Source organism: Barbus barbus, assembly GCF_936440315.1.
Source record: "Barbus barbus genome assembly, chromosome: 13".
NCBI lineage: Eukaryota > Metazoa > Chordata > Actinopteri > Cypriniformes > Cyprinidae > Barbus > Barbus barbus.
Window position 1 is genome coordinate 22,450,891 of NC_136741.1, and position 25,994 is coordinate 22,476,884.

Consider the following 25,994-nt stretch of genomic DNA (forward strand, 5'->3'; position numbering starts at 1 on the left):
TTTGGCATAAAAGAAAAATCGATAATTTTGACCCATGTATTTTTGGCTATTACTACAAATATACCCCAGCGACTTCAGACTGGTTTTGTGGTCCAAGGTCACATATATGAGTTTGCCACAAGGCCGTAGAAATATACTACACATTTAATGCAATTTATTGTAATTCAGTCTGATCTGCCACACCTCAGCAACAGATACTAAACTAGACATGTTCATGGAGCCCAGGGGAGGGGGTGGAGGCCAACCTATAAAAACCTGATCCTGGGCCATGTGCACAACACAATCGATCTGTTCTTCCGTCATTCAAAAACATCCTCCTCTTGTTTGTCTGCAGACTTATCCATCACTTGCACACTTCCCTCTGTGGCTACGAGTTTCTTCCCTGTCTCACTGGTGGTGATGATGGTGGTCTTTGTGTTTTTGGTGATGGTGGCAGTGCTGCTGGTGAGGCTGCTAGCGCTGTCACCCTTAACTTCCTGCTTAACCAGGCCTGTTTTCTGAATATCTTTCCCAGAACTTTGGAATGAGACACTTGTGAGTTGGCTGCTTTCAAGGTCGTAGTTCAAGGCTATGAAAAATTATATCAGAGCACTTTCACAAAAGCTGCACCTCACATTTATGCATAGCTGGTGTGAAATACTTCAAAAAGCATATGTGTATATAAAAAGAGATGCTTTATGTGAATAAAGTAACTTACAGTGTGGTTTAGAGATGACGAGAGTCTGGAATGAACCATACAGTCTGTGAAGGAACACACAATGAATACATGAATTCCTTTGGAGTTCATTGTAATTCTTGATTCTGTTTCAATAAACAAGCACTCAAGTCTGAAGCTGCACCCACCTGCTCTCTTCTCCTTCCAGGAGTTTCCTATAGGTGGCGATCTCAATGTCCAGAGCCAGTTTGATGTTCATCAATGACTGGTACTCACGCACCTGACGAGCCATATCCTGTTTAGCTCTGAGAAGAGCTGCTTCCAGCTCCTGCAGACGCAGTTTTGCATCTTTCACAGCTAGTTCACCTCGTTCTTCTGCTTCTTTGATCTGTGCCTCGTAGTTTGAATGCTAAAATGAGAGGAGACAAAAGATTACATCCTTCCCACACTGACATATAACTTAAGATCAACTAGGATTAATTGAGATCATCTCAGAGCAACTCACATATAATAGACTTTACCTAGATTTACTGAAAGAATGCTTGCTTTGTTCTTGTCAGATGTCACCAAAAATATTGAATATTAGTGTCAGTTCAGTGTTGATCAGTTCAGTTCAATAACTACGTAAAGTTCAATTCATTATGGGTAATTTTGAGAAATGGGTTCAAATCAACTATAGAAGACAATAGTGTTAAATAAGGTTCTTACCTGTCCCTTAACCAGTTCCATCTCAGAGAGTATACGTGCAATTCTTCGATTGTACTCTGCGATTTTAGCCTTTGAGCTTTTCAGGTCATCCCCATGTTTGGTTACCGTCAACTGCATTTCTTCATACTAATATTTTATAGCACACACGAACATTCCCATAAAGACCCATACATATAAACTCATATTTACTATTCAATTGAGCAGCTTTAGAAAAGCTTGAATATTACAATCTTTAAACATGCAATGCAAGAAAGTTAAGTCACCTTTTGTTGGTACCAGCTCTCTGCTTCGGCACGGTTGCGGTTGGCAATCTCCTCATACTGAGCACGAACTTCAGCCACAATGGCGTCCATGTCCAGGTCTCTGCTGTTGTCCATCTCAACAACAACTGATGTGTCCTTTATCTGAGTCCGGAGCTCACGGATCTCCTGTACACATGGAACTAGAATTACTGTGAGCAGTCCTGTTCATGCCTCCATTTATCACAGTTTTTTTAAAGGGTTTACATTGCTTGCACACCATAAGAGTTATAAGCGCTTAAGAGTTATGTTTTACTATCAGTTAACACAATACATTTTATCTGCAAATTGAATTACATGACTATACTAAAAGATTTATTTGAAATGTGAAGGGAGTGAATGGTACCGCCTCGTAAATCTGCCAAAGGAAGTTGATCTCATCTGTTAGGCTGTCCAATTTACATTCCAGGTCCACTTTATTTAGATACGCACCGTCCGCATCCTAACATAGGCACAGTGAAAAATATATACCTTATACTGTCATTATAATCAGTTTTTAAAAGTACATGATATGTGTGTGCTTTTACATCATGTGCTGACCTTTTTAAGGAGCACAAATTCGTTGTCAGAGGCATTCCGTTTGTTAATTTCATCTTCATACCTGAGGAGGAATGTACAAAGTTTGTTGGAATGTGTGTGTGGAATGTCCTTAAACACTTAAGTGTACAAACATGCAAGATGTAAGACACTGTGCAGACGTTTCCAGTGATCTCACTTGCTCTTGTAGTCTTCTACAAGGCTGGTCATGTCCCGCAGGCCAGACTCCAGACGCACTTTCTCATTGCCTAGACCATCCAGCTGTCTGCGCAGGTTAGCAATATAGGACTCAAACATAATATCAATGCTGGTTTGGCGGCTCGTCTGTTCCTGCAGGAGAGACCACTTAGTCTCCAGCACCTTGTTCTGCTGTTCCAGGAAGCACACCTGGGGAAAGAGAAGAAGAAAAAGCAGCATAAAAAAAAGAAAAAAAGGAAGCAACATTTTCTTATCGGAAATGAAAATGCATGCATGGATAGTTGACAGATTACATTTGGACATTAATGTTTGTCATGACTAAGTTTTTGAATAAAATTTAGATGCCATATTGAATATAACATGGATAAAAATCCTAAACTAAAATACTACTAAAATTATATATTAAATTTACCAGCTGAATAATTGCAATGTTGGTATAAAAACAAAAAACAGGACTAATCTATTAAACACACTGTATTTTATCCCTCAGCCTCATTTTCATTATTAAATAAATTAAATTTTGTGCCACCCTGACTAAGGTTTATATACTGAAGGTACAGTGCCCTCCCCCTCCATAAGTATTGGAACAGTAAAGACAAAATTGCTCTGTTGGCTGTGGAGTCAAGACATTTACAAATATGATTAAAAGATGAATATGAGACAAAACTGCAGAATGTCACATTTTATTATTAGCTGTTTCAACACATATATGATTTACCAAATAAAAAGAACAGCACTTTTAGAGTTCATCCCACTCATTGATGTGAGCATAAGTATTGGGACAGTTGAACATAAGGCAGATATAAAAGATTAAAAGCTATTATTTAGTTTCAGATCCCTTGCGCACAATCACAGCAGTGAGTCTGTGACCCATAGACATCACCAGACTCTTGGTCTCATCCTTTGAAATGCTTTTCCCAGCCTTTAATGCAGCCAATTCCAATTGTTGTTTGTTTTGGGGAGTTTCTGCCTTTACTCTCCTCTCCAGCTGGTGAAATTCATGTTCAATCAGATTTAAATCTGGAGATTGACTTGGGCAATCTAAGACTTTCCATTTCTTTACCCTTATAAATTCATTGACTGAGCTGGCAGGGTGTTTTGGGTCATTGTCCTGATGCAATATGAAGCACTTCCCAATTAATCTGGTGGCATTTTCTTGAATATTGGTAGGCAATATGGTTTTGTACCCTTCCAAATTCATTCTGCTACTGTCATCATACATTAAGTCATCAGTAAAGTTGAGAGGGCCTGTTCCAGAGGCAGCCATGCATGCCCATGCCACGACACCACCTCCACCATGCTTTACAGATGAGGCTGTATGCTTGGGTTCCCTTTTTTTCTCCACATTTTTGCTTTCCTATCACTTAGATAAAGGTTTGTCTTTGTCTCATCGGTCCATAAACACAGTTCCAAAATTCTTCTGGCTCACCTTTGTGCTTTTTTGCAAACTCTAATCTTGCCTTTCTATTTTTGGTGCTGGTCAGAGGTTTGCATCTTGCTGTGTAGCATCTGTAATTCTGTGTCAAAGTCTCCTGAGGACAGTAAATTGTCAGAGCATCACTCCAGCTTTCTGGAAGTTCTTGGTGATTTTACAGACACGTCTTTTAGGATTAATTTTCACAGCTTTTATGATTTGTCTGTCATCAACTACTGTTGTTTTCTCAGCCGATCAGGTCGTTGTTGGCTGCTGGTGGTTTCCAAACTTGATTTCTCCATGACCTTTTTTTTTGCTAGAGCTCTAATTGACTTCCTCTTTTTGGTTTGTGTGTGTCATCATCGAATGCAAGTTTCAGAATACAGAAGTAGTGGATATAACTGATACGACTCCCTGCTTTTAATATCTGAAGAGTTAATGCAACAGGACACAGCTGATCACTTAGAAAGACCTGTGAGGCAACTGTTCCAATACTCATGCTCACATCAGATAGAGGGATGAAACTCTAAAAATGCTGAACATAGCAGGTAAAATGTGTTGAATCACCCAATAATAAAATGTGACATTCTGTAGTTTTGTCTCATATTCATCTTTTAATCATATTTGCAAATGTCTTGACTCCACAGCCAACAGAGCAATTTTGTCTTTACTGTTCCAATACTTTTGGAGGGCACTGTATATTTTTAGATGGCAATTTAAAAATATTCTTAAAAATAATAATGCTATTATTTAAATGACAATTTTAATTAATTGAAATCTTTGAAAACAATCCTGCACAATGAAAAAAAAAAAAAAAGATTTTTAAAAGTTGTAAATAAAATAAAAATCATTGGAGTATATTCTACAAAAAAATTTTAATAATAATAACAATAATAATAATTAGGGTTGTCCCAATCAGGTTTTTTTTTGTGCCCTTGATCCGAGTCATTGAATACTGAGTATCTGCCGATACCAAGTTCCGATCCAATACTTATATAGTGTCTGGTGCACAATTTAAGTACATTAAAGTTATTAAAATAAATCAAGAGTTGCAGAGAGTAAAAGTAATGTGTGTGTGTGCGTGTGTGTGTGTGTATGTGTGTATACAATATATATATATATATATATATATATATATCGTTTTTCAGTCGGTGTTACTTTTTGTTTCTTTGTAATTGTTTGTGAAATTTACTTCCAATTTTGGAGTGAAAATTGTTTCTACACTAATTTTTTGCAGTTTTACATATGAGTTTTTAAGTGCATATTAATGTGCAAAAGTCTCTCTGTGCTTTATTGAAGAGATTATGTGAGTTCAAAGCTAGCTGTGTATGTGCTCTGATAGGTGTGTTTCTATAAAAGCATGTACTGTATAAGGGAGCGGCCGTTGCGTCTGGTAGTAAACTGATATTGCCCAAAAAGCGACAAAGGTGTGTTAATGACAGAGGGTGGACATTGTCCCTTCAGGTTTGTCAGTCAAGTGGGGGTCTTGATAAAATATGACACAGATAGAACTGGGCCTACTTTTATCACAATCACATCACTTCCTCACACCAGCATATGATCCTCACTAGCAGGTCCAAAAAAATAAATTTCATTTGATGTGAAAACATAAGGTCCACACAAAATGTAAAAATAAAGACAAGATGAAAAAGGAGATAACTTGCCTTATCAATGAATGAAGCAAAGCGGTTGTTGAGTGTCTTGATTTCCTCTTTCTCCTGAGTCCTGATGGCCTGGATGTTCGGGTCAATCTCCAAATTCAGAGGTGCCAGAAGACTTTTATTGACCTTTACAGCTGTAATTGGAGGGCATATGGCTGGACTGGAGCCCCAACCTTCTCTCGAAACCATCCCTGAACGGGTGAGGGGGGTCCTCCTGTTTCTGCTCACACTTACTGAGGAGTGACTGCTGAAAGACTTCATAGTTTTCTTGGAGTTCAGCATCTCTGGACAACACAGCCGTGAGAGTGAGAGAGAACAGAGAGTTGAGGGGTTCGAAACTCAAAAGTGGTGGGATGAGAGACGCTCCCTCAAACTCTTATATCGAGTGTAGGGAGTGGCTCAATGCCAGCTTATTGGTCAAGAAACAATTTTCAAGATATGTATGGAGAGTTATGGTGTTGAACGACGAGAGGACTGTTATACATTAACAACTGCTTCACTTCGATCCCTGAGCAAAGGGGAAATTCTTAGAATACTCCAAATCTTACAGAAGGCCTACATATTACTTTTATGTTCAAATCTGAACATGCTAAGACACCATCAAGCATTTCTACTTTTACTTTACTTTTGCATCCTTAATTGACATGAGTGCACTGCAACAGCAGTTCCAGGCTCACAAAAGAGTGTAATGTTTTATGAGTGTGTGTAACCACTGTATGAGTATATATATATATATATACGTATATATATTTTGCAATTTCGATATACACCCAATAATTAACTGACTTGAACCGGTCCCCACTATCTACAGCAAAAATGCAAAAACAATTACCCTTTAAACTCATTACATGAACAACTCTGATTTCCCCTTGTAGCCTCCTCCATACAAACACTCCATTGGTTGGTCATATATTGTACTTTTCTGGAGGCAAAAGGCATGGGTTGATCTGTACAACTTGTAAATTGTTGTAAAGATAACAATCCAAGACTTAACTGCTGGGTACAATATTTGCTGGCTTTCAGCCATCTGAGTTTCAATCATCCTATTGCATACTCTTTCTGTGTGACCTCCACACCATAGGGCACTTCAAAATAATACACACTTCCTCAGTACACAAATGTACTATGTTAATAAAAATATCTGCTTTATTAACATAGTTAAAGGAACAACAACTTAAGAGGAAAGCCTAAAACGTTTTTTAATTTTTTTTTTTGTTTGTTTTTTAAATCCATACAGATTTGTAATATATTTCATTTAATTTAAGTACCTAAATGGAATGGCATTACATTCCTGATAACATTATATGAATATATGTTCTTTTGAACCTGAAGGAAAAACATTTTGATTTTATCAAGATATGTGATCAACAGGAAAGACACAATTATATTCCTAGATAAAAGTCCCTTTAAACTAAATTTGACAGCTTCCCAAAGAGGTGCAATTTATATTCTTTATGTAAGTGCGTTATATTCATGCCAAGAGTGATTTATAAGCGAGAAGTTTGTGTACTTCTGTCATAAAATGTCCTGGCAGGTTTTGTTCCCCTTTTTCACTATAGGCAAATTTCAGTTCTCCTGTGTTAATACAGGTTAAGGCAGACTAAAGACAGCTAAATCAAGTTGTTGTTTTTTTTAACTGTCTTTTCCCTTGATGAAGGTATACTGACAGTATTGGTACAGTGATAGCAAATAGCTTTCCTATAGCTCAAATGGTAGAGCATGGCGCTAGCAACGCCAAGATCATGGGTTCGATTCCCAGGGAAAGCAAGAGCTGAGAAAATGTAAAACTGTAACTTGAATGCAATGTAAGTGGCTTATCGTAACCTAAGAGAACTATTCAAACTGGACACTTACATTGTAGACATGGTGCTGGTTTATAATGAAGATTAGATATAAAAGTGCAATGACTGTTACTAGCAGGGCGGATTCTCTCCTCTGGTCAGACAGACTCCAAAGATTAATTCAAGCTGAGCTTAACAAACATCCTGTGTTCACATGCATATGTGATAAGACATGACAGTTTAGACATATGATAAATGCAACAAATATTGCATTTTACAGGAATATTGCAAGTTATTGACAGTATTGTAATTACAAAGCATTTTTTTTTTTACAAAACTGAAAAAAAGATTACAGCACAAATGGGGAAAACATGGAGAATGAACATGATATAGGTATACTAGATTTTTATTTTTATTCTCTTATTCAGCAAAAATGCATAAAGTTGATCAAAGATTTCCATTTCACTTTTCTAGTCATCAAAGAATACTGAAAAAAAATGCATGACAGTTTTCACAAAAATATAAAGCAGCTCAGCCTGTTATCAACATTTATAATAATAAAAGATATTTAATGAACATCAAATCAGCATGTTAGGTTGACTTCTGAAGGATCATGTGACACTGAAGTAATGGTTGCTGAAAATCACAGGAATAAAGTACATTTTAAAATATATTAAAATATTATTATTTTTACTGCTTTTTTGATCAAATAAATGCAGCTTTGGTGAGTATTAGAGACTGATCCCCAATTATTGACCAGTAAAGTACATACAATAACAAAGTAATCGAAACTAATCTTCTCTCTGGAATTGAAGATTACACAAGATTACGCAAAAATCAACTGCAACTGCATATCTGCATATCTGTTCTTTGGAAGATGCCACAGTAAAGGAGTAAATACTGTTAGTCCTGATATGTGTCAGACATTTAGTCACCTCTCAACAAATACACACACAGCCACTTAAAATAATAAATGATTGAAATCATAACAGAAGAGTGATTAATTATTGATAAGTACATTGACCAAGTAAGTACATTGACATTGATCAAGAATATAATAATTATTCATGAATAATATAATTATCTTAATGATAGTTAGTAAATTTCTTCTACTCATAAAAAAAATAAATAAAAGGAGAATATAAAATGGGGAAAGGCACAAGAAACCCACAGTTCTCCTGGAAGGTTTTCTACTACTTCATGTTCATTCTGATCAGTGACTCCTGGAATGCACGTCTCTCACTTTCATATGAGTTGGTTTGTAGAGTAACATGACCACAAACAGCCCTGCTAAGTGCTCTGCTGGGTGACCTGTTGTTTCAGGCTTGAGGCATGATTTTTCCAGAGTTTAATTCTAGTGAATTAAAAAAGGTGTGGTGTCCTGCAGGCAAAAACAGGTGATTGTCATTAAAACAGATCTTTAAGCAGGAGAACTGCACCACAACTGATTTCCCTTTTGGGGCACCAGGGGGTAAATCTATAACAGCAATAATGTCAAACAATTGGCTCGAGAGTGACAGCTTTGCGAAAGTGTTCATAACATCTGTTTGCTTTTGGATAAATGTTTCACTGAATGAGAAAGCCTTCTTTGTAAGTACAAGGTGATGAAATGAAGGAGTGGTTTGGTTTACATAAACAGTACTCAGGTAAGATCGAGGGACTAGAAACAGACAATGAGGTGTTGTTATATTTTAATAGGCTTAAAAGACAAAGACAAATAAGTCAGCCTACCACATCCATGTATGACTATGTCACAGTGGGAACGGTTGCAAAACTGTGAATTACAGTAATAAAGAGAAATTGAGAAATTTCAAACAATATGTAATTTAAAAAACGTGAAGTTGGATGACTGCAACTGCAAATTTGAATTTCAACCCAGCATTAACAGAGAGAAATGTAGTGTAGAATGAATAGACAGTGAGCTCTGAAGACGAATACAAATGCTTTACAAATGTGAGAGCTGAAAATGAAAAAAAAAAAAAAAGCTGAGTAAAAACATGTGCTAGCAGTAAACTAATAACATAATGGCAAGTCTGTTTTGTGTTTCCACAGTTTTGGCGGTTTTTAGCACTCCCTAGTGGCTGAGTATGGAATTGCATCATGTCTACAGAACACTAGCAGTTGGAGGACTGCTGGTTTAGATCAAGAAATCAAGGTTTGGCTGGTTAGCAAGGTCTAAATAACCCTTGTAGAAAGATATTACACTGTTCCATGGCCAAAAAGCATCTTTCTCCATCGACAAGAATTCAAAATAAGTAACAAAGTAAGTAAGCAGCGTAAGTATTTCATGAATCTGAAGCTGCTAGTGAAGGGATTGGGACTGTGTGTATTGTGGTGCCAATCATTGTTGTCAGGACATCATATTCCTGAAGTTTCACCCAATTTTACCTTTTCTTACCAAATGAATCATGAAAATGATTTCTTAATCTGCTGAGAAAATCTCTGTGGCATGTCACAGGGTGTGTCTGTCGCACTAATCCATCATAACAGTTTACCTCACCCCAACCAATCACAGCCTTCTATCTTTGCCTTAGTCTACAGCCACACAAAACAAGATGACTCATGAAGTAAAAATCTCAGTGACATATTATAAATACACATAAATGCCTTTATATCAACAACTATTTAGGTTGAAATAAAAGATTCACTTTTAATTGTTTATGTATGATGTTTTTAGTGCACATTTGTAATTACTACAGCTTATTTCCTTACAGAGATGTAATTACACTATTCATAGTAAAAACAGTACCATTTTGAAATATTAATACAACTTAAAATATTACAGTATTTTTTAATATTTTGCAATAGCCATTAATCCAGTCTTCAGTATCATCCTTCAGAAATCACAGTAATATGCTGATTTGGTGCTCAAAAACATCTCTTATTATTATATAAATGTTGAAGACAACTGTGCTCCTTAATATTTTTGTGGAAACTTTTTCCCCCAGAATTCTTTGATGAAAAAAAAAAAAAAAAAAGTTAGAGAATAGCATTTTTATATTATACATTTGTGCAATTTAATGCATGCCTGCTGAATAAAAATATCAAAAAGCATAAAAAACGTTATACCTTTAAACATTGTATACAGCTAAAATACATGCTAGCATACAAACAATGCTGGAGTGAGAAAAGAGTAATCCGATCCCAGTTTCCCTTTACTGAAAGATTCAGCTTTTCCTTTCCTTGTGCTTTCCATTATTCTATTTTATTCTCATTTTCCTGAGAGTATTTGAGTTGGAAACATGAATAAAAAAACAGACAAACACAAAAGAGAAATAAAAAGTTGAACTGAATGTGGTTGCCAAGGACATTTATTTCGCTCTCTCTCTACAGCCTTTCGTGCCAATTTCATCTAGATTAATCTGGAAATGGGTGCAACTCGAGTAAAAATCCACCCTTTTTGAGTCTGTTAAAAAATGCTGTCAGATTTTCATAAATATAATGATGGTAAATTTGAAGCTAAGTCATAAGCCTACTAGTTTAAAACACTGCATTCATGTAACTGAGAAATAAAGCAATACAGCAAGCATGTTTGTGCGTGAGAGAGAGAGAAATAAATAAAAGGAGTTTAGGAGTGGGGGAGGTCACACGAGGTAAAGGGGGCAGGGTGATACAAATTCCTTCATTGTAGAGTGTGACTCACTGTCCCTTCGTTTTCCTGCTTTTTTGGCACTCTTTTCCTCTCTGTCTGCTTACTCTCTGCCAGCTGTGTCTGCCAACTTTTCATTGGACTCTTCATTTGTAAACCATTAATGTGATGTGTCTGTGCTCTGCAGACCTTATCCAATACACGGCAAATCTTTATCCAGACATGTGACATCCACTAGGCTACTGACCGGAAATAATTCAATAATGAAGTAAGAAGAGACTGTAAACAGGATTTCTTGTGATCAGCTTTCTATCCTCCTGATTTAAGTGATGCATCTCAGTATGACTGTTGTTGATGTGCACATCACAGTTTTGACTAACCACAAGAAAGGAAATGAAAACGTTGCTTAGAAACAGACTAGTACAACAAAACACACACATAAGGTTGCCATGTGTATTGAAACAAACACGAGGAGTCATCAATACTAGATGTACTTCGCTGCTTCTAGAGCAAAAGCTCTAGCTGGAGAGCATGCAGGAGACTTAAAGCATGAAGAAGAGAGAAGAAAAAAGAGGGGATCAAACCATGCACATTTTTTGCTGCAGGGCAGCCTGTGATTTGTATTCAGAGCTCCAGTAAATCATGGGACAGATGACTCATATGGTAACCAAGCTCTCTGGAATCTATGGACACCGCATTCAAACAAAGACACTGCAGATTGCACTCTTGAAACAGAGAAAGCATTATAACCACCAACAAGAGTCAGTTAGCAAAGATTCTCTTCCAAGTCAGAGAAATGTTCCACGAGAAATTAATTCAGCCTCTATAGAATCCTGCTGCCTTTTACATCACAGGTATTTTAAACTGCGTATACAAGCATTTATTTTTAAAAAGTGAAACATGAATTGTTTCTTGATGCACGTTAAAAGTTTTATAGCAAGTTGCTAATACTGTAAGTATTTTAAAAAAATGGCTGAGAACGTTGAATTCAAGAAAACACAAGTTTGGATAAGCATGTTAAGAAAGAAAGAAAGAAAGAAAGAAAGAAAGAAAGAAAGAAAGAAAGAAAGAAAGAAAGAAAGAAAGAAAGAAAGAAAGAAAAGATCAGCTTTCAAAAATGCTTTGTGCAAACTCCTCAGGTTTCTTTTACCTCCTGGGTGTGTTAGGCCTCTGGGTGTCCTGATCTTTGGATCACAGGTATTTCAAAGCAACATCTTTATTTCAACAATTGGCTACTCGTTATTGTTTTTTGCCATTCTTGGATATCAAAACCTGTGTCATTAAAGCTGGGTTCACACTGTACAGTTTTTATAGTCCTTTATAATGCCAGATTGTTCAATATGATCCCAGTGAGAGCTTGCACAAAACCAACAATACTTTATGTTGGACTGTACAGTTCTCATCTCAGCCAAGACTATAGATTTGCATAGGTTTTCCAGGTTTTGTGCTACAACAAGAGAAATCATCAAGAGAATTTGAGCTTAGACAGCAAATATGCCTGATAGAGACAATGTTCACAATGTTCCCCATTCAATGAACTCCAAATATTAAGACATTATCTTTGCATTTATCACCTTGTTTTTTATACAACTCCCAGTGTTGAGTCTTTATCAATGTTTTTTTAAACACAAATTTGGACAGTTATATAATTTTGAGCAAGACCTTAAAAGGCCAAAAACAAGTGAGACTATTTGTAGCACTGCAGTTTGCAAAAACATCCCAGTGAATAAACGTTTAGATGCCTTAAAGGGATAGTTCAGCCAAAAATTTAAATTATCATGCTCAAAAGTTCCTTTCTTTTGTGGAACATAAAGATTTTTTTTAAAATAGTAAAGTATGGTATCATTAAGGATCTAAAGGTTTTTTTTTTTAAGTTTAAATCTAGTTCACATGTGGGAAAATGCATACATAGGTGTAGCCTGTCCCAAAGGTGCTTGATTAAAATCATAAACCATTGTTTTCTTTTTCAGCCTCTGTTCTTAGATAGACTTGTTATTTAAGCTTTCACTAAAACATTGTGTGACTGAAAGCACATAATGAGCCTGAGCTCAGGGCTGTATCTCATTGCAGTACGTATATGTGGCCAGATGAGCTCAAGGATTGGGTTCAGATGGAGGGAGGTAGAGGGGTGATTTTGAGGCAGAAAAGGAGGTAGAAAGGATGTGGGAAGGGCGTTAGAGATCACTGAAAAAAAGTTAGGGAAAAAACGGACCATGTGGGCAGGGTCTTTGCTGGTCAGTGTGCGTGTGTGTCTGTGAGTCAGAGAGAGAAAAGGAGGAACAGAAAGAGTTTGGTGGGGGTATAAAAGCCACACAGTTCTCTTCCTGTAGCTCTTAACGGCTGACGTACCTCAGCATACACTCATTTTCTCGTGCACTCAGTACTTCCTTCCTCCACCACCATGAGCTTCTACGCACCTCAGGCCTCTCACATCTCCTTTTCCCGCTCTGTGCCGGCACACCGTGCCGCTAGTACGTATGGCGGGGCAGGTGGACAGGGCACCAGGATCTCATCCGCCTCGTCCATGTCTCTCCGTTCTGCTCCTAGAAGTGGGGGCATTTCTTCCTCCACAGCCTTCAAGGTGAGCTCAGCCGGCATGGGTGCTTTTTCAGCGGGGTCCCAGGCAAGCTCTGCCTCCACAGGGTTCATCCTGGGCAATGAGAAAGGCAATATGCAGAATTTGAACGACCGTTTGGCCACTTACCTGGAAACGGTGCGCCGGCTGGAGCAGGAGAACAGCAAACTGGAGATGCAGATCAGAGAGGCCCTGGAGAAAGGTGGACCAGAAACACGCGACTACAGCAAGTACAGCGCAATCCTGGATGACCTGAGGAGGATGGTGAGAGGCATTGTTGGGTTTAAATGATTTGTCTAAGTGTGTATTTTCCTTTTGATGGAAGTTCGATCTGCAAAAGGAAGCATTTAAAAGATTGCGAGAGCAGCCTGTTATTTATGTTAGGAGGAGGAGAGACCACATGTTTTGAATTATAGTAATCTAACTGAAATGAAGACGCAAAACCTAGAATTAAAGTTTTGCACAAGCAGAAAATATAGATCTTATGTATTAATTTCGACAGAAAAGTTTGTAATATAATAAATTATTATATTATATTATATTATATTATATAAACTTGAATGAATCAATTTACAACATAAAGCACATTTTCTTGGTTAACCTTTTTTTCCAGCTTGTGTTCTGGATGTTAAACTCATGAAAACTATATTTACTTCAACTTTACTAAAACTAATGTTCTTAAGAATATTAAAAATAAAAAAAGTTGTAGTGTTCATGGGAACCCTTCAGTGCAATAAAAACGCATGATCAGATTTCCGCAGATCTCAATGAAGGGTGTGGCACACGCCCTGTTCTTTCTCTCCTCTTTCTTTTGTGCTTCTTCTGCTTTTCTCTATATGTATTCTGGTTATGACTGAGGGAATTCTTCAAAAGCCTCCACATTTGGTTTTAAAAATCTGTGCAACCATGACAACGGTCAACAAATAGAATATTCACAATCATTTCTAAAGCATTAGAAGAATGTTTGACCGATTACAACCAGCTGAAACTTCCTACAGAGTCTCTGACTAGAGTCATAATGCAAAACAGATGTGGGATAAGCAATTACACACACGCGCAAATGCACCTACACAGCCACAATGGCACTCTCGCACACAATAAGAACGTAAAAGTAGAACTCCATCATTTATAGCAGATGTGGTTGAGTCGTTACATAACATTTATTGTTCCAAAATGTCTAATCTTTGCCATCATTCCAGTTGTAAAACTGCAAAGTACAAAACTAATCTAATAAAAAAGGTTCTAAACTAAAAAAGAATGTTAACAAATGCTAACATTTTTTATTTAGGAAAATTTCAGACAGCCAGGTCTGATAAGCAGAAGCACATGATCATGCATAACAGCTTCCGCTTTCACCAGTGCAGGATGTGGCACACAGACAAATAGTACGATCATTATTTGATCATTTCTTCTATTCAAATATTCTGCACTACACACTTATAATAGATAATACAGTATATTTACAGATATGCACAAATTCTCTCTCATACAGTACATTAAACATAGCCATAAACCAAAAATACCCTGTCAAAGTCAAAAAACACTTCAGTCTCATATTTTAGTCTTACTCAATCAGAACATTTCTTAATCCAAAGTTTTATAAAGTAAATCTGATTATAGGTAATTGGTTGATTAGATAAGAACACATACATCTGAACCTCATTCCAAGAATGCTATAATTAAAACCATCTGACAAATCATATCTTCAGTAGAGTTGTTAAAGGGGGAAAAGAGCTGAATGGACGTCAAAAACAGATTTTGTTTGGTGAAATATATGCTTTGTTTTGCCTGTAGGTGTTTGATGCCACTTTGGACAATGCTCGTCTTGTTCTGCAGATTGACAACGCTCGTCTGGCTACAGATGACTTCAGAGTCAAGTCAGTTTTCCTTATTGCACCACACAACTTAAAAATACATCTTGTAACTTGGTATGAAAGAACATGCTTCTGAAAATGCTCATTTTCATAGTCACAAAATAGACAAGCCAGAAATCTTCAGTCTGACAGATGCTTGATGGAGGACTGTTGACATGCACACAGAACATTTTAGTGCATTACTTGAAAGGCTATTTTTTGTGTGTTATAGGTTTGAGAATGAGATGGCCATCAGGCAGTCCGTGGAAGGAGATATTGCTGGTCTGAAGAAGGTCATTGATGACACCAACGTTGGTCGCGTGAATGTGGAGGGTGAAATTGAGTCCTTGAAGGAAGAGCTTATCTTCCTCAAGAAAAACCATGAAAATGTAAGCAACTATTGCATAAGAGCCACATAACATTAGCTGCACTAGACACACAGAATAAGCTTAAAGACTCCATGATTATCATTTGATGAGCACAGTTTTTTTGTCGAAAAATTTGGAGCTAACTTTTAAAAAGCATTCGATTGATCAGAAGAATATTCTTGAGTTTTTACTTCCACAACATGCCGTCATCATCAATATGCAGGAAAAGTCACCATATTACTGAAAGGTATAATTTTATACTATAAATGTCTCAGATTTTCATTCTGTTCAACTTTGACAGGAAGTTGGGGAGCTGCGAAACCAGATTGCCCAATCAGGTGTTCAGGTGGACATTGATGCACCGAAGGGGCAGGATATGTCTCAAGTAATGGAAGAGATGAGAGCTAACTATGAAAAAATGGCACTTAAAAATGCAGAGGAACTCAAAATGTGGCACGAATCCCAGGTACAGAACCGCTGACCACTACATAACAATAATTTTGCTTTAACTGAACTCGTTCAAGCAAATCTAACCAACTTTCTCCTCAGATCTCAGAAGTTCAGGTGCAGGTGGCTCAGAACACAGAAGCATTACAAGGAGCACAGATGGAGATGAATGACCTACGGCGACAGATTCAAACGCTAGAAATAGAGCTTGCATCCCAACAAAACATGGTAACATGCACATGCACACATTATTATAAAAGTGTTAGATTGTTGCACTTTTAATAAAACTTTAAGTTTATGATGAAACTGTCTGATGAAACTCTATAGAAAGCGTCGCTTGAGGACACGCTGCGGAACACAGAGCTACGTTCAAACGCAGAGATGGAGAAGTACAACACCATAGTACTGCAGTTTGAATCTGAGCTGTCACAGCTAAGGTCAAAGATCACAGAGCAGGGTCAGGATTATGAAGCCCTGCTTAATATGAAGATGAAACTAGAAGCAGAGATCAACACTTACAAGAAACTTCTAGATGGGGGCGACTTCAAGTAAGAGATCAAATATATCTTTAGTTGTTGTATTTACTGTGAATCATATATATTTACTGAGTATACTTTCTTTTTGTTGTTTAGGCTCCTGGATGCACTAGATGGCCGAGAGTAATATTATAGGCAGCGATCTTGAAGAGCAGACCACAAAACAAACAAAAACAAACAACATTTTAGATAGCATGCACATGGAAACCTGTGGTGAATCTTTGTCATTTAAAAGCCCCCTTCTGCTTTGTCTAGACTACAGTTTATACAACAGGACACAACAATTTCAACATGTCATTTATAGGGTACTTCCTTTCTGTCAACAATACCTGTTCCACCCTAAACTCTGACTTTACACAGATGAGCAAGTTACAGAACAACAAAGGCAGCTTTTAGAACATCAATTGTGTATTATGAGTCTTTATAATACATAATTCCATGTCATTGCACAAATTATACAGTAAACTTAACTATTACATTGAAATGTGAAGAGAAATGTGAACTTCTCTTCTGAGTCAAGGCAATAATGAAATAAAAACATGCTTTCTAAGTGAGATTTGGAGTCAAGCGAACATGGACAGACATCAAAAATCTTTTACATACAATGGGACCTCTTTTCAGTTGCATGTTTTGTGTATTAGAGTTAACTCTTCGTGTGCATAAGATGAAAAATAAGAAAAACACCATCATAGGATGGTGTTTTTTTCACACAAAAAGTCAATAAAACCAAGGTTTCATTTTAGTCTAGCTACTGTTCATTATTCTGTCTTCAGACAGGACAAAATTTTTGTACACACATTTTAAAATAAACTAGGTGATTGGCTCTTTTAAGGCATGACTTCATTCCTTCCATATTTAGCAGTACAATTACTCCAGTTTGTTTTACAGGAGTGATCCATTTAATATTTGAGTTTAAAGTTTTAAGACAGGATACAAAAAGCAGACATTTGATAGACAATTGACAAGATACACAAGCTTGTTACAGCATTTAATGTTAGCCGTTTGAAGAGCTGTGAAGGACCATCTGTTTCCTCTCCAATAAAAACATACTACAAATCCATATGAATTCTAGTCTATCAAAAATGTAATTTTTTATCAATAAGAAATTAAATGTATTAGTACATGATATCATGCTATGTGCTAATTTTCCTAAGACGATGATGCATATAGATAAATCTGGAAAAGACACTGGGATTTGTTTACTGGACTTCCACACAACGAGCTAATGCCATGACAGCTAATTAGCTTGCTGGAGATCCATTGCCTGGGCACTGTATTAAGCCTCCAACTAAACAGATTAGCAGCAAAGCTTAGGTGGCTTGATTTTGAGTTCTCCAAACCAGATTCAGAGAATGTGAATAGCTACAAAAGTACCATTTCTAATTCTAATAAAAATATTATAATGCTTTGATAAGAGTCCTCAGAAAAATTACACTTTGGCTTCACAAATTTTTTTGCAATATCAAGAATAATAGTCATTTACAATGGGACTAATAATTTTCTTTAACAAACAAAATTTTTTTGTAAAACATTCTGACTCTAAGGCTGATTTTGAGCAATTTAGCCATGCAACTTTTTTTAAGCAATGTTGCTTGGGCCCTTTCCCATTGAGAATGGGTAACAAATTTATACCTGGATCAGCCGTGGGCCCTGTGTCTCACTTAGTTGCCCGTTGATGGCAACATTACTCAAAAAAAAAAACATACCCAGCAACATTGCTCAAAAAGTTGCCTGTATCATTATATTTTCCAGCAACAACTCAGCTCGCAGCTGTGTTTAAACTATGAGATTTTTGAGACAAATTAAACTGATATCTGGTGAATCACATAAAATATAGGCTGTTGACCAACATATTATAATGGTTGATGGTATATTAACCATAGAAGTCTACAATATCTGAAGAAAAGTTGCTAGCATTCCCATTCATCTCAATGGCAATTGGCTTGTCCGTGATCCGTAAGGATTCAACCTGGAGGCTGGTTAAGGCTAGAAGGGATACAGAAAAAAACTATTGGGCATGCGGCATGCACACATCAATATAGCGCATTTTGCTCACACTGTACAACAATAATTACTGTTTTTACATTATTGTAAGGGGTAGGTGTAGATGAAACACAATCTAATAGGTATAAATTTTCATTTATTGCTAGCTTCCGTTTTTTTTGCTGCTTTCCTTCTAGCCACAACCCTAGAAGCTGCCATCTTTGCTACAGGAACATTTCTTTGTCATGTGATTGATCACCTGTCAAAGGCAATAGTGAATTTGTGGAAAATGTGAGTGTATTGAAACCATTTTTTTTTCTATCTGAAGACGTCTCAGCAGTGTTAAAAAAAGATAAAATAAGCTACATGTGGAGTCATTAGTTGAATTATTAAGCTGTCCAATTAAAGTATGATATGAATCACATACTGTTTCTCTGCTTTGGGTACTGATAGCGTTCCACAAAAAACATCCAAAACTTCCACAATATGAGCTTTTCGAACATGACTTTGCACAAACATTTCTACAGCTGAAAATGTCATGGTAAAAGTCTTTTTATTCTTTTTATTAGTCTTTAGTCTTTTAAATTTAAGTCTTTTTGTGACTCCAGGTGCCTGCTGTTTATTAAGTCTCTCTTTAGACTGACATAACGGGGATTTATTATTATTATTATTGATAATATAGCCTACTTCACACAACAAACTTTTACAAAACAAATAAATAATAATAATTATATATATATATATATATATATGTGTGTGTGTGTGTGTGTGTGTGTGTGTGTGGTAAAGGATGCAAATGCGCATTCCAGGAATCTTCAACACTCCAGCAGTAGTATTACAGCCAACAGCACCCTCAGCTGTTTACTTGATATAAAAAATTTGAATATGTCATTGCATTAGACTGATACAAATGCCATTTTTGTGCATGAAACAGTTTACAAACCCTGTTATTTAACAGTAAAATATCCTCAAGCTCTCTCTCTCTGCTTAAATACTTTCAACAAAAAGGGAGGGCAGGGGGAGGGGAGTATTTGGGTGGGGGAGGGGCTGTGCATGTGGGCTGTTGTCACAGGGACAGAGGGAGGTAGTGCAGAGTTGGACAGAAGAAAAAAAGAAGAGGCAAGAGACAAGAGACAAAAAAGAGTGTGAGAGGCATGGCAGCGTAAAGCTTGGAATTTACTTATAACTGCTACAATGCAATGAAGATTAAAGGAGAGGGACTGGTATGTTTCTTAATGCATGTGAAATTCCATGACAGTATTTATCAGTTTGTATTGTAAAATCACTCTGTCTTCATCTCTGCCTCTCATGAACTGTTTAAATCCAAGTTAATAGATTTTGCATGTGATGCTAAAGTTTGCATGTTAAAGAGAATGAGAGGAGAAACATCCTTTTGGTTGCACATGCATTTTGTGTTTATACATCATAATGTCACATTTACTGTTTGTTCCTATAGGTTTATGTGGTTGTGTTGGTATGTGAAATTTTAAGATGGTGATATGTTTATTTGAAGAAAGTGCAAGGTGGAGTAATAATTTATCTTTCTTTCAGGTTTATGAGCTATGGTGGAAAGATTTTTGCACACCAATAGCATATACGATCAACTCACAAAAATAACACGCTGATACAGAATTTCTGTTAATTCAGCATGGTGAGTTAATGCATGTAAAACATGCATTATTATAAGATGTGTGTAAATGTTGAATATGATTCTGCTGGAAAGTGTGTGTTCATCAGTAGTTCATCAGGATAATGACTTTACCAGCTGTTTTTTCACAATCATAGGGAGAATAAGAAGTCCTGAATTTTATATATATATATATATATATATATATACATACATTTTTTTTTTACTGATATAAAAACTTTACATTGAGTTTATATTAAAATTTTTAGCTACATGGTGGCCAGCATCTAAGCAAAGATCATTTGTAGTTCAAAGCATTTTGCAGTATTATGACTAATTGATTTAGCATGGCAGATCTTTGACCATACGTTAAAAAAAAGTCTTCTTATGATGTCCAACCTGAAGCGTGCACGCGCGTGTGTGTGTGTGTGTGTGTGTGTGTGTGTGTGTGTAGAGGATGTGCTTTGTAAATAGATCCCAGGCTGAATTCTTAGCATTCCGGGTGCAGCCATATTGATGAACGGGATCCTGTCTCTTCAATGGAAGTTTTAGGGAGTGTGTGAATTGGAGGGGAGCACCATAAACATATAAATATAAAGATAAAGCAGATGAATCTATAGAAACAGACATTTGACTGGTTTTCTGCATTAGATATTTTTAAATGAACAAGAGTGTTTGTGTATAGCAAGGAATCTCAACTCTCAAGAACCCTGGTGAATAATGTTCATTTATATTTGTTTAAAATGTCTCCTACCCTCTCTAGAATTTTGTTCTAATCTGTTGATTCTAATCTGCCTTCATCTTCCAGAAGGCACATGAAAAAAGAAACAGATGTACACACAAACATATATAAATATAACTGCTTGTAAATCCAGCATTCAATCGCTCATTTAATTTGTCCTACACTCATCAAAATGTGTGAGGATGATGAGTGCAACGTTCCTGAGATTACATTAGCACGGATTAAGATGTGAAGAATAGATTACGTCTTGTCCAGAATACTAAGTGCTTCCATATGGTAAATTCTTGTTTCAGTCCAGTTGTGAAGTTGAAGGGGTTTTGCCTCCAACACCACTAAATCACATGATGTTGGTAATATTTTCTATTCATGGCGGAGAAACAATGCACAAGATAGCTAAAGCAGGTATTTAAATGGTTGGTTTACTCAGAAATAAAATATTTATTGAGTAAATGATGAATAATTATTGATTAAGTTGTCCCTGTAAATAGCTATCTTGTGCATTATTTCTCAATGATAACTTAAAAGTAGTAGTAAAATAATGACTGCATTGTTCTTCAACAAGGAATAAATAATAATACTAACATGCAGAATTGTCTAATTTTTTGTTTTTCGATGAACCAGCCCTTTAAATACCTCCTCCAACTATCTTGTGCATTATTTTTCAGCAATGAATAAAAAGTAATAGTAACATGATGCAAATTTGTCAAAATTGACATTTTTTGGGTGTCCCTTTAAATAACTACTCTGTATCTCAACAACAAAAAAAATTATAATAAAATAAAATAATATAGTAGCAACATCATGCAGAATTATCTGAATTTTCATTTTTTGATTAAACTTTCTCTTTAAATACCTAATTTTTGCATTATTTTTCAATGATGAATAAAATAGTAAAATCATGCAGAATTTTTCTGAATTTTTATTTTTGGGTAAACTGTCCATTTAAAATACCTCCTTTCTCTATCTTTTGAATTATTCCTTAAGGAGGAATGAAAATTAATAGTAAAATAGAGCTGAATTTAAATTTTTTGATGATCCCTTTTCATATTTCCTTTGTTTTGCATTATTTCTCAGCAAGGAATAAAAAAAGTAACATCATGTGGAATTTTCAAAATTTTCATTTTTGGATGAACTATCCATTTAAATACCTGCTCTAGCTATCTTGTGAATCATTTCTCAACTAATACAAATTAATAGTAACATAATGTCGAATTTTCATGATTTAATTTTTGTGTGAACAATCCCTTTAACACAGGTCACATCAAATATTCTTTTAGCATACAGTATGTGAAAAACCTGTTTTTATTATTTTGGTTTTCCAGGTGTGGCAATGATGCAGTGGTCATCTGAGTGGGCGGAGCAACACTATGATGTCTCCTCCACCACATCACCTCCAGTTCACCCTAAGCCCCTCCCCTTTCCACAGCCCAGTCGCCCTGCATTCTCAGGCTACACCGACGACATCAGTGCCCTCAGTGCCTCTAGCTTGCTAAAACGCTATGCAGAGAGGTATTCCTTCAACTCGGCTTTACCAGAACATGGAAGTTTCCTAAGAAGTGAGCAGCACCAGGAGCCATGGCCTGGGGGGTACAGCACAGACGGGCCTCCTGGTTTAGACCCATTGAAGGGGAGCACAAGTGATCTTTCAGAACAGCAGTACAGTGCTGGTCCCACATCTCAGGATTACCCATCATCCTACAGCAGCCAACACCTGCTGCCTAAACCATCCTATCTTCCGTCGCCAGCGTTTGCTTTGCCGTCTGCATACCTGCCACCTGCACCAGGGTACACTTATACCCAGCAATGTGGTCTGAGTGCTAGTTACCCTCAAAGTACCCCTTCTCTGCTGCCCTTGGGTCTACACACTCCCACACCTCTTCACAGCAGCCACGCTGCTGCCGAACTCCCACGCAACAGGAAGTTTGGCTTCGACCAGTCCAAAACTGCCAGAGTGTCACCATACACGATCAGGGACAAGACAGAACGGCAGAACAGCGACAGTGGTGGGAATGTCAATGAAAGCTGTGGGACGGACCTCCAGAGCTACAGGCCCGATAGACTTTCCACTCAGTCCGATCTTGAGGCAGATTCTGTGGGTAAGACCAGTAGTCTTCGGCCTCTGGAGACACAGTCTTATGGAGGCCCGGGAGAGTACACGTATCCCTGAGTCTACTTGATGTCAAACAATCCTATTTTATGCACGTTTATAGCAATACTTGAACCTAACAAACATCAGGGCAAATATAATTATGGTGTAAAACCATTTACGGACTGAGATGATAGATGTCTCTCTTATGCGCATCAGCATTAATTCTGACTGCAGCTTTAATGAGACCTGTAGCACAGACACTCTTTTGTATCCCTGAAATCACTTTCTTTTTTTTGTTCTCTTCCTTTCCTCTTTTAATCTCTCTCTCTCTATAATTATGTTGTGCAGTGAAGCACATTATGGTGGCAAGTACTAATCCACTGCTTCAATCAATGAAATCCAAGCCAAAGAAAGACTGAAAGAGAGGAATCGAAAAGAAAAGAGAAAGAATTTGTTAATACACAAAAATGAAGACTGTATTGTAAATCAGAGAACACATGAGTTTCATACGTCATGTGTAATGTAAGGTTTTCATACATTTTGTTAGCGAGCATGTGTCAGTAGTAAGGTTGTGGATGTTCTTCAACACTGAAATCAGATAAGAAACGGTCTTATTTTAGGAATATAAGGTAAGGTTCCTCTATAAACTTTGAATGTAATGCTGTTTTCCCTCAGGAAGTGCGAATGAAGCCATACTTACTGTTTATCTTATACAGTTTTTGAGTTTGACAGATGTTTTTGTCTTTTATTGTCTAGTTAGCGTAGTTTATTTGCCATGTCTTTCATTAAAATAATAAAAAATGTATTTGTAACCTTACAGTATTTCAATGATAACAATGCAAAACATATTTTTACAGGACACATAATATATCTGGCTTCCACAGGGCTACTGCAAAAAGGCTAAAAGGCTCTTCGCAGTCTTTTCCACTATTCACCTATTGTGACGTTTACTATGGAAACCCACAGAGCTGTCCCAGCCCCCTGAGTTGATCACTGGATGTGTTTTCCTCTGACCCTCTGACCCTTCTCTGTTTTAAATGAGGCTTGTGAAAGAATAGAGAGCTTTTGTTATGGTGAGGCAAGTGGGACATACACTGAAATGTACAAACCGAAATGAAAATGACAGTCTAGTTAATATTTAAATTTAAATTTTATGTTACTTTTACACTTACAAATGCAATATACTGGACAAAGTCATACAAATTAATACATGTAAAATATGATCTACCGCACTGTTACAATGCTGTATGTTCGGAGTACGCAATTGTTTATTACATGTCAAAATGTCTACCTCAAGGAATAAATACACAAAATAAAACCTATTGTAACAATACACAATTTGCTCTCTTTGTGTGTGTATTTGGCATAAAAACTGAGACATTGCCTATAGGATTAATTCCTGTGATGGCAAAGCTGAATTTTCAACAGCCATTATTCTTTTTGTGGAACCTATGACAGAATGTTCAGAATTCTTTAATGAATAGAAATTTCAAGCCTTTTTTTTATTATTATTAGCTTAATGCATCTTTGCTAAATAAATTTTTTTTTTCAAAAATGAACATATTTGTGTGTATATATATATATATATATATTGAATAGTAATGTTTGCAGTCTTATTCAAATACACAGTGGTTTCATTATTCCACAATCTGCTTACGGCTTTTACAGACTTTACAGTAAACAGTATTTATGCTTGACTATGATTTAGCACTGTACTTCCATAAGGGCCAGATGCACAGCTGGTGCAGTCAGGTCACCTTGTACCCTGTCCAGGATAACATTCACATATCATGGTCTTTAACTCCCAACAGAAATCACAACCTTATGGCTGTGCAGATGTATCTCTGTATAAGCTCTTTAATCACTTGATCTTTCAAGGAAAAGGTCAAGGTTATTTTGTGTTCTTTTTGTTCTCTTTTTATATTTTTAATACCAATCCTTAATTGAAGTACAGTTTTATACACAGTTATAATATTGTCAGTTATAATACAGTATCATGATTTTGTGTGTTGCCCTCTAGTGGCAAATCCCTTTAACCAAATATTTTTATACACCCTTTAAACAATTCTCACCATAATTATTTTTAATAGTTTTCACATTCTACTCATTTTGGATGTCCTTACCACTCATAAAGTAAACGCTAAACACAGATGCTGACTTTTGACTCTCCACTTCTTCCTTATTGTGACCCCCACCCAAAACATCTCCCAGCAGTCAATGTGCAGCAGAGTGTGACAGATGCTCTATTCTCTCCGTCCACCCCCACCTCCCAGCACACACAGCCCTCGGCGCTTTGTTTTTCAATACTGTCCTCGCCTCAGTGTGAGCCGTTTAATCTTAGACGGATGAATTGGATCTTTCATCTTAGGGATCAACATCTTTGTGCAGCCTAAGACCATTTTTGTGATTGGTTCTTGGTCTACACATTGAAGTGACCCATGTTTTATTTTTGTCTCTCACACAAATTCTGATTTAGCTCAGTCCATATTAATAAGTGACAAAATCTTCCCATCTACAGTTCTTTTAGAAAACATTTAAATCTTTCCTGGCACTTCATGTACTCTATTTCATAACATGACGAAAAATATAATAGTGATAAATGTGTGAAGGTGGATCTGTTTATAACAAATAGAGAATGACACATTATTTATTATATAGAAGTTTTGTACATGTTAATGTTTATTTGTGTGTCTTCAGGTTATTGTCTCCTGAAGCTAATATTCACCCACAGTTGCTCTTCAAGCACATGTAAATGAAGACTCACAGTCTTTTCAATGCATTTTTTGTTCTGTGGAACACAAAAGAAGATTAACATTTAAAGTGACCGTGTATCACCAAATGTTTCCCAACCCTTTCAATAAGGCTCAAACATCATTAAAACAAAGAGCTCCAGCTTTTGAAGAGAACCAGAAACTTAATAAAGTGATTAAAA

The 25,994-nt window shown here is 36.6% G+C and overlaps 3 protein-coding genes across 3 annotated transcripts; 2 read left to right on the plus strand and 1 right to left on the minus strand.

The window, feature by feature from the left end:
- Positions 1 to 299: 299 nt before the first annotated feature.
- Positions 300 to 5,754, minus strand: LOC306879417 (keratin, type II cytoskeletal 8; the record flags this gene model as incomplete). The annotated part of the gene is made up of 9 exons (XM_079432352.1): positions 300 to 568; positions 698 to 741; positions 844 to 1,064; positions 1,364 to 1,489; positions 1,627 to 1,791; positions 2,009 to 2,104; positions 2,203 to 2,263; positions 2,378 to 2,586; positions 5,476 to 5,754. 9 exons carry the CDS (start codon positions 5,752 to 5,754, stop codon positions 300 to 302), a joined length of 1,470 nt encoding a protein of 489 aa, XP_079288478.1.
- A 7,173-nt stretch (positions 5,755 to 12,927) lies between these two features.
- krt18b (keratin 18b) lies at positions 12,928 to 18,030 on the plus strand. The gene is made up of 7 exons (XM_079432285.1): positions 12,928 to 13,681; positions 15,212 to 15,294; positions 15,503 to 15,659; positions 15,940 to 16,104; positions 16,188 to 16,313; positions 16,413 to 16,633; positions 16,718 to 18,030. The coding sequence occupies exons 1-7, from the start codon at positions 13,244 to 13,246 to the stop codon at positions 16,746 to 16,748; spliced, it is 1,221 nt and encodes a 406-aa protein (XP_079288411.1). The 5' UTR covers positions 12,928 to 13,243; the 3' UTR covers positions 16,749 to 18,030.
- A 1,660-nt stretch (positions 18,031 to 19,690) lies between these two features.
- On the plus strand, positions 19,691 to 24,396 carry LOC306879055 (fidgetin-like protein 2). The gene is made up of 2 exons (XM_079431742.1): positions 19,691 to 19,827; positions 22,296 to 24,396. Exon 2 carries the CDS (start codon positions 22,304 to 22,306, stop codon positions 23,138 to 23,140), a length of 837 nt encoding a protein of 278 aa, XP_079287868.1. The 5' UTR covers positions 19,691 to 19,827; positions 22,296 to 22,303; the 3' UTR covers positions 23,141 to 24,396.
- Positions 24,397 to 25,994: the final 1,598 nt, after the last annotated feature.

What these genes read in the sequence shown, in the direction of transcription:
- krt18b (XM_079432285.1), top strand. Translation starts at nt 13,244, where the DNA reads ATGAGCTTCTACGCACCTCAGGCCTCTCACATCTCCTTTTCCCGCTCT. An exon ending in ACAGATGACTTCAGAGTCAA is followed by an intron (nt 15,295 to 15,502) that starts GTCAGTTTTCCT and finishes TGTGTGTTATAG; the next exon opens with GTTTGAGAATGAGATGGCCA. An exon ending in TTGCATCCCAACAAAACATG is followed by an intron (nt 16,314 to 16,412) that starts GTAACATGCACA and finishes GAAACTCTATAG; the next exon opens with AAAGCGTCGCTTGAGGACAC.
- LOC306879055 (XM_079431742.1), top strand. Translation starts at nt 22,304, where the DNA reads ATGATGCAGTGGTCATCTGAGTGGGCGGAGCAACACTATGATGTCTCC.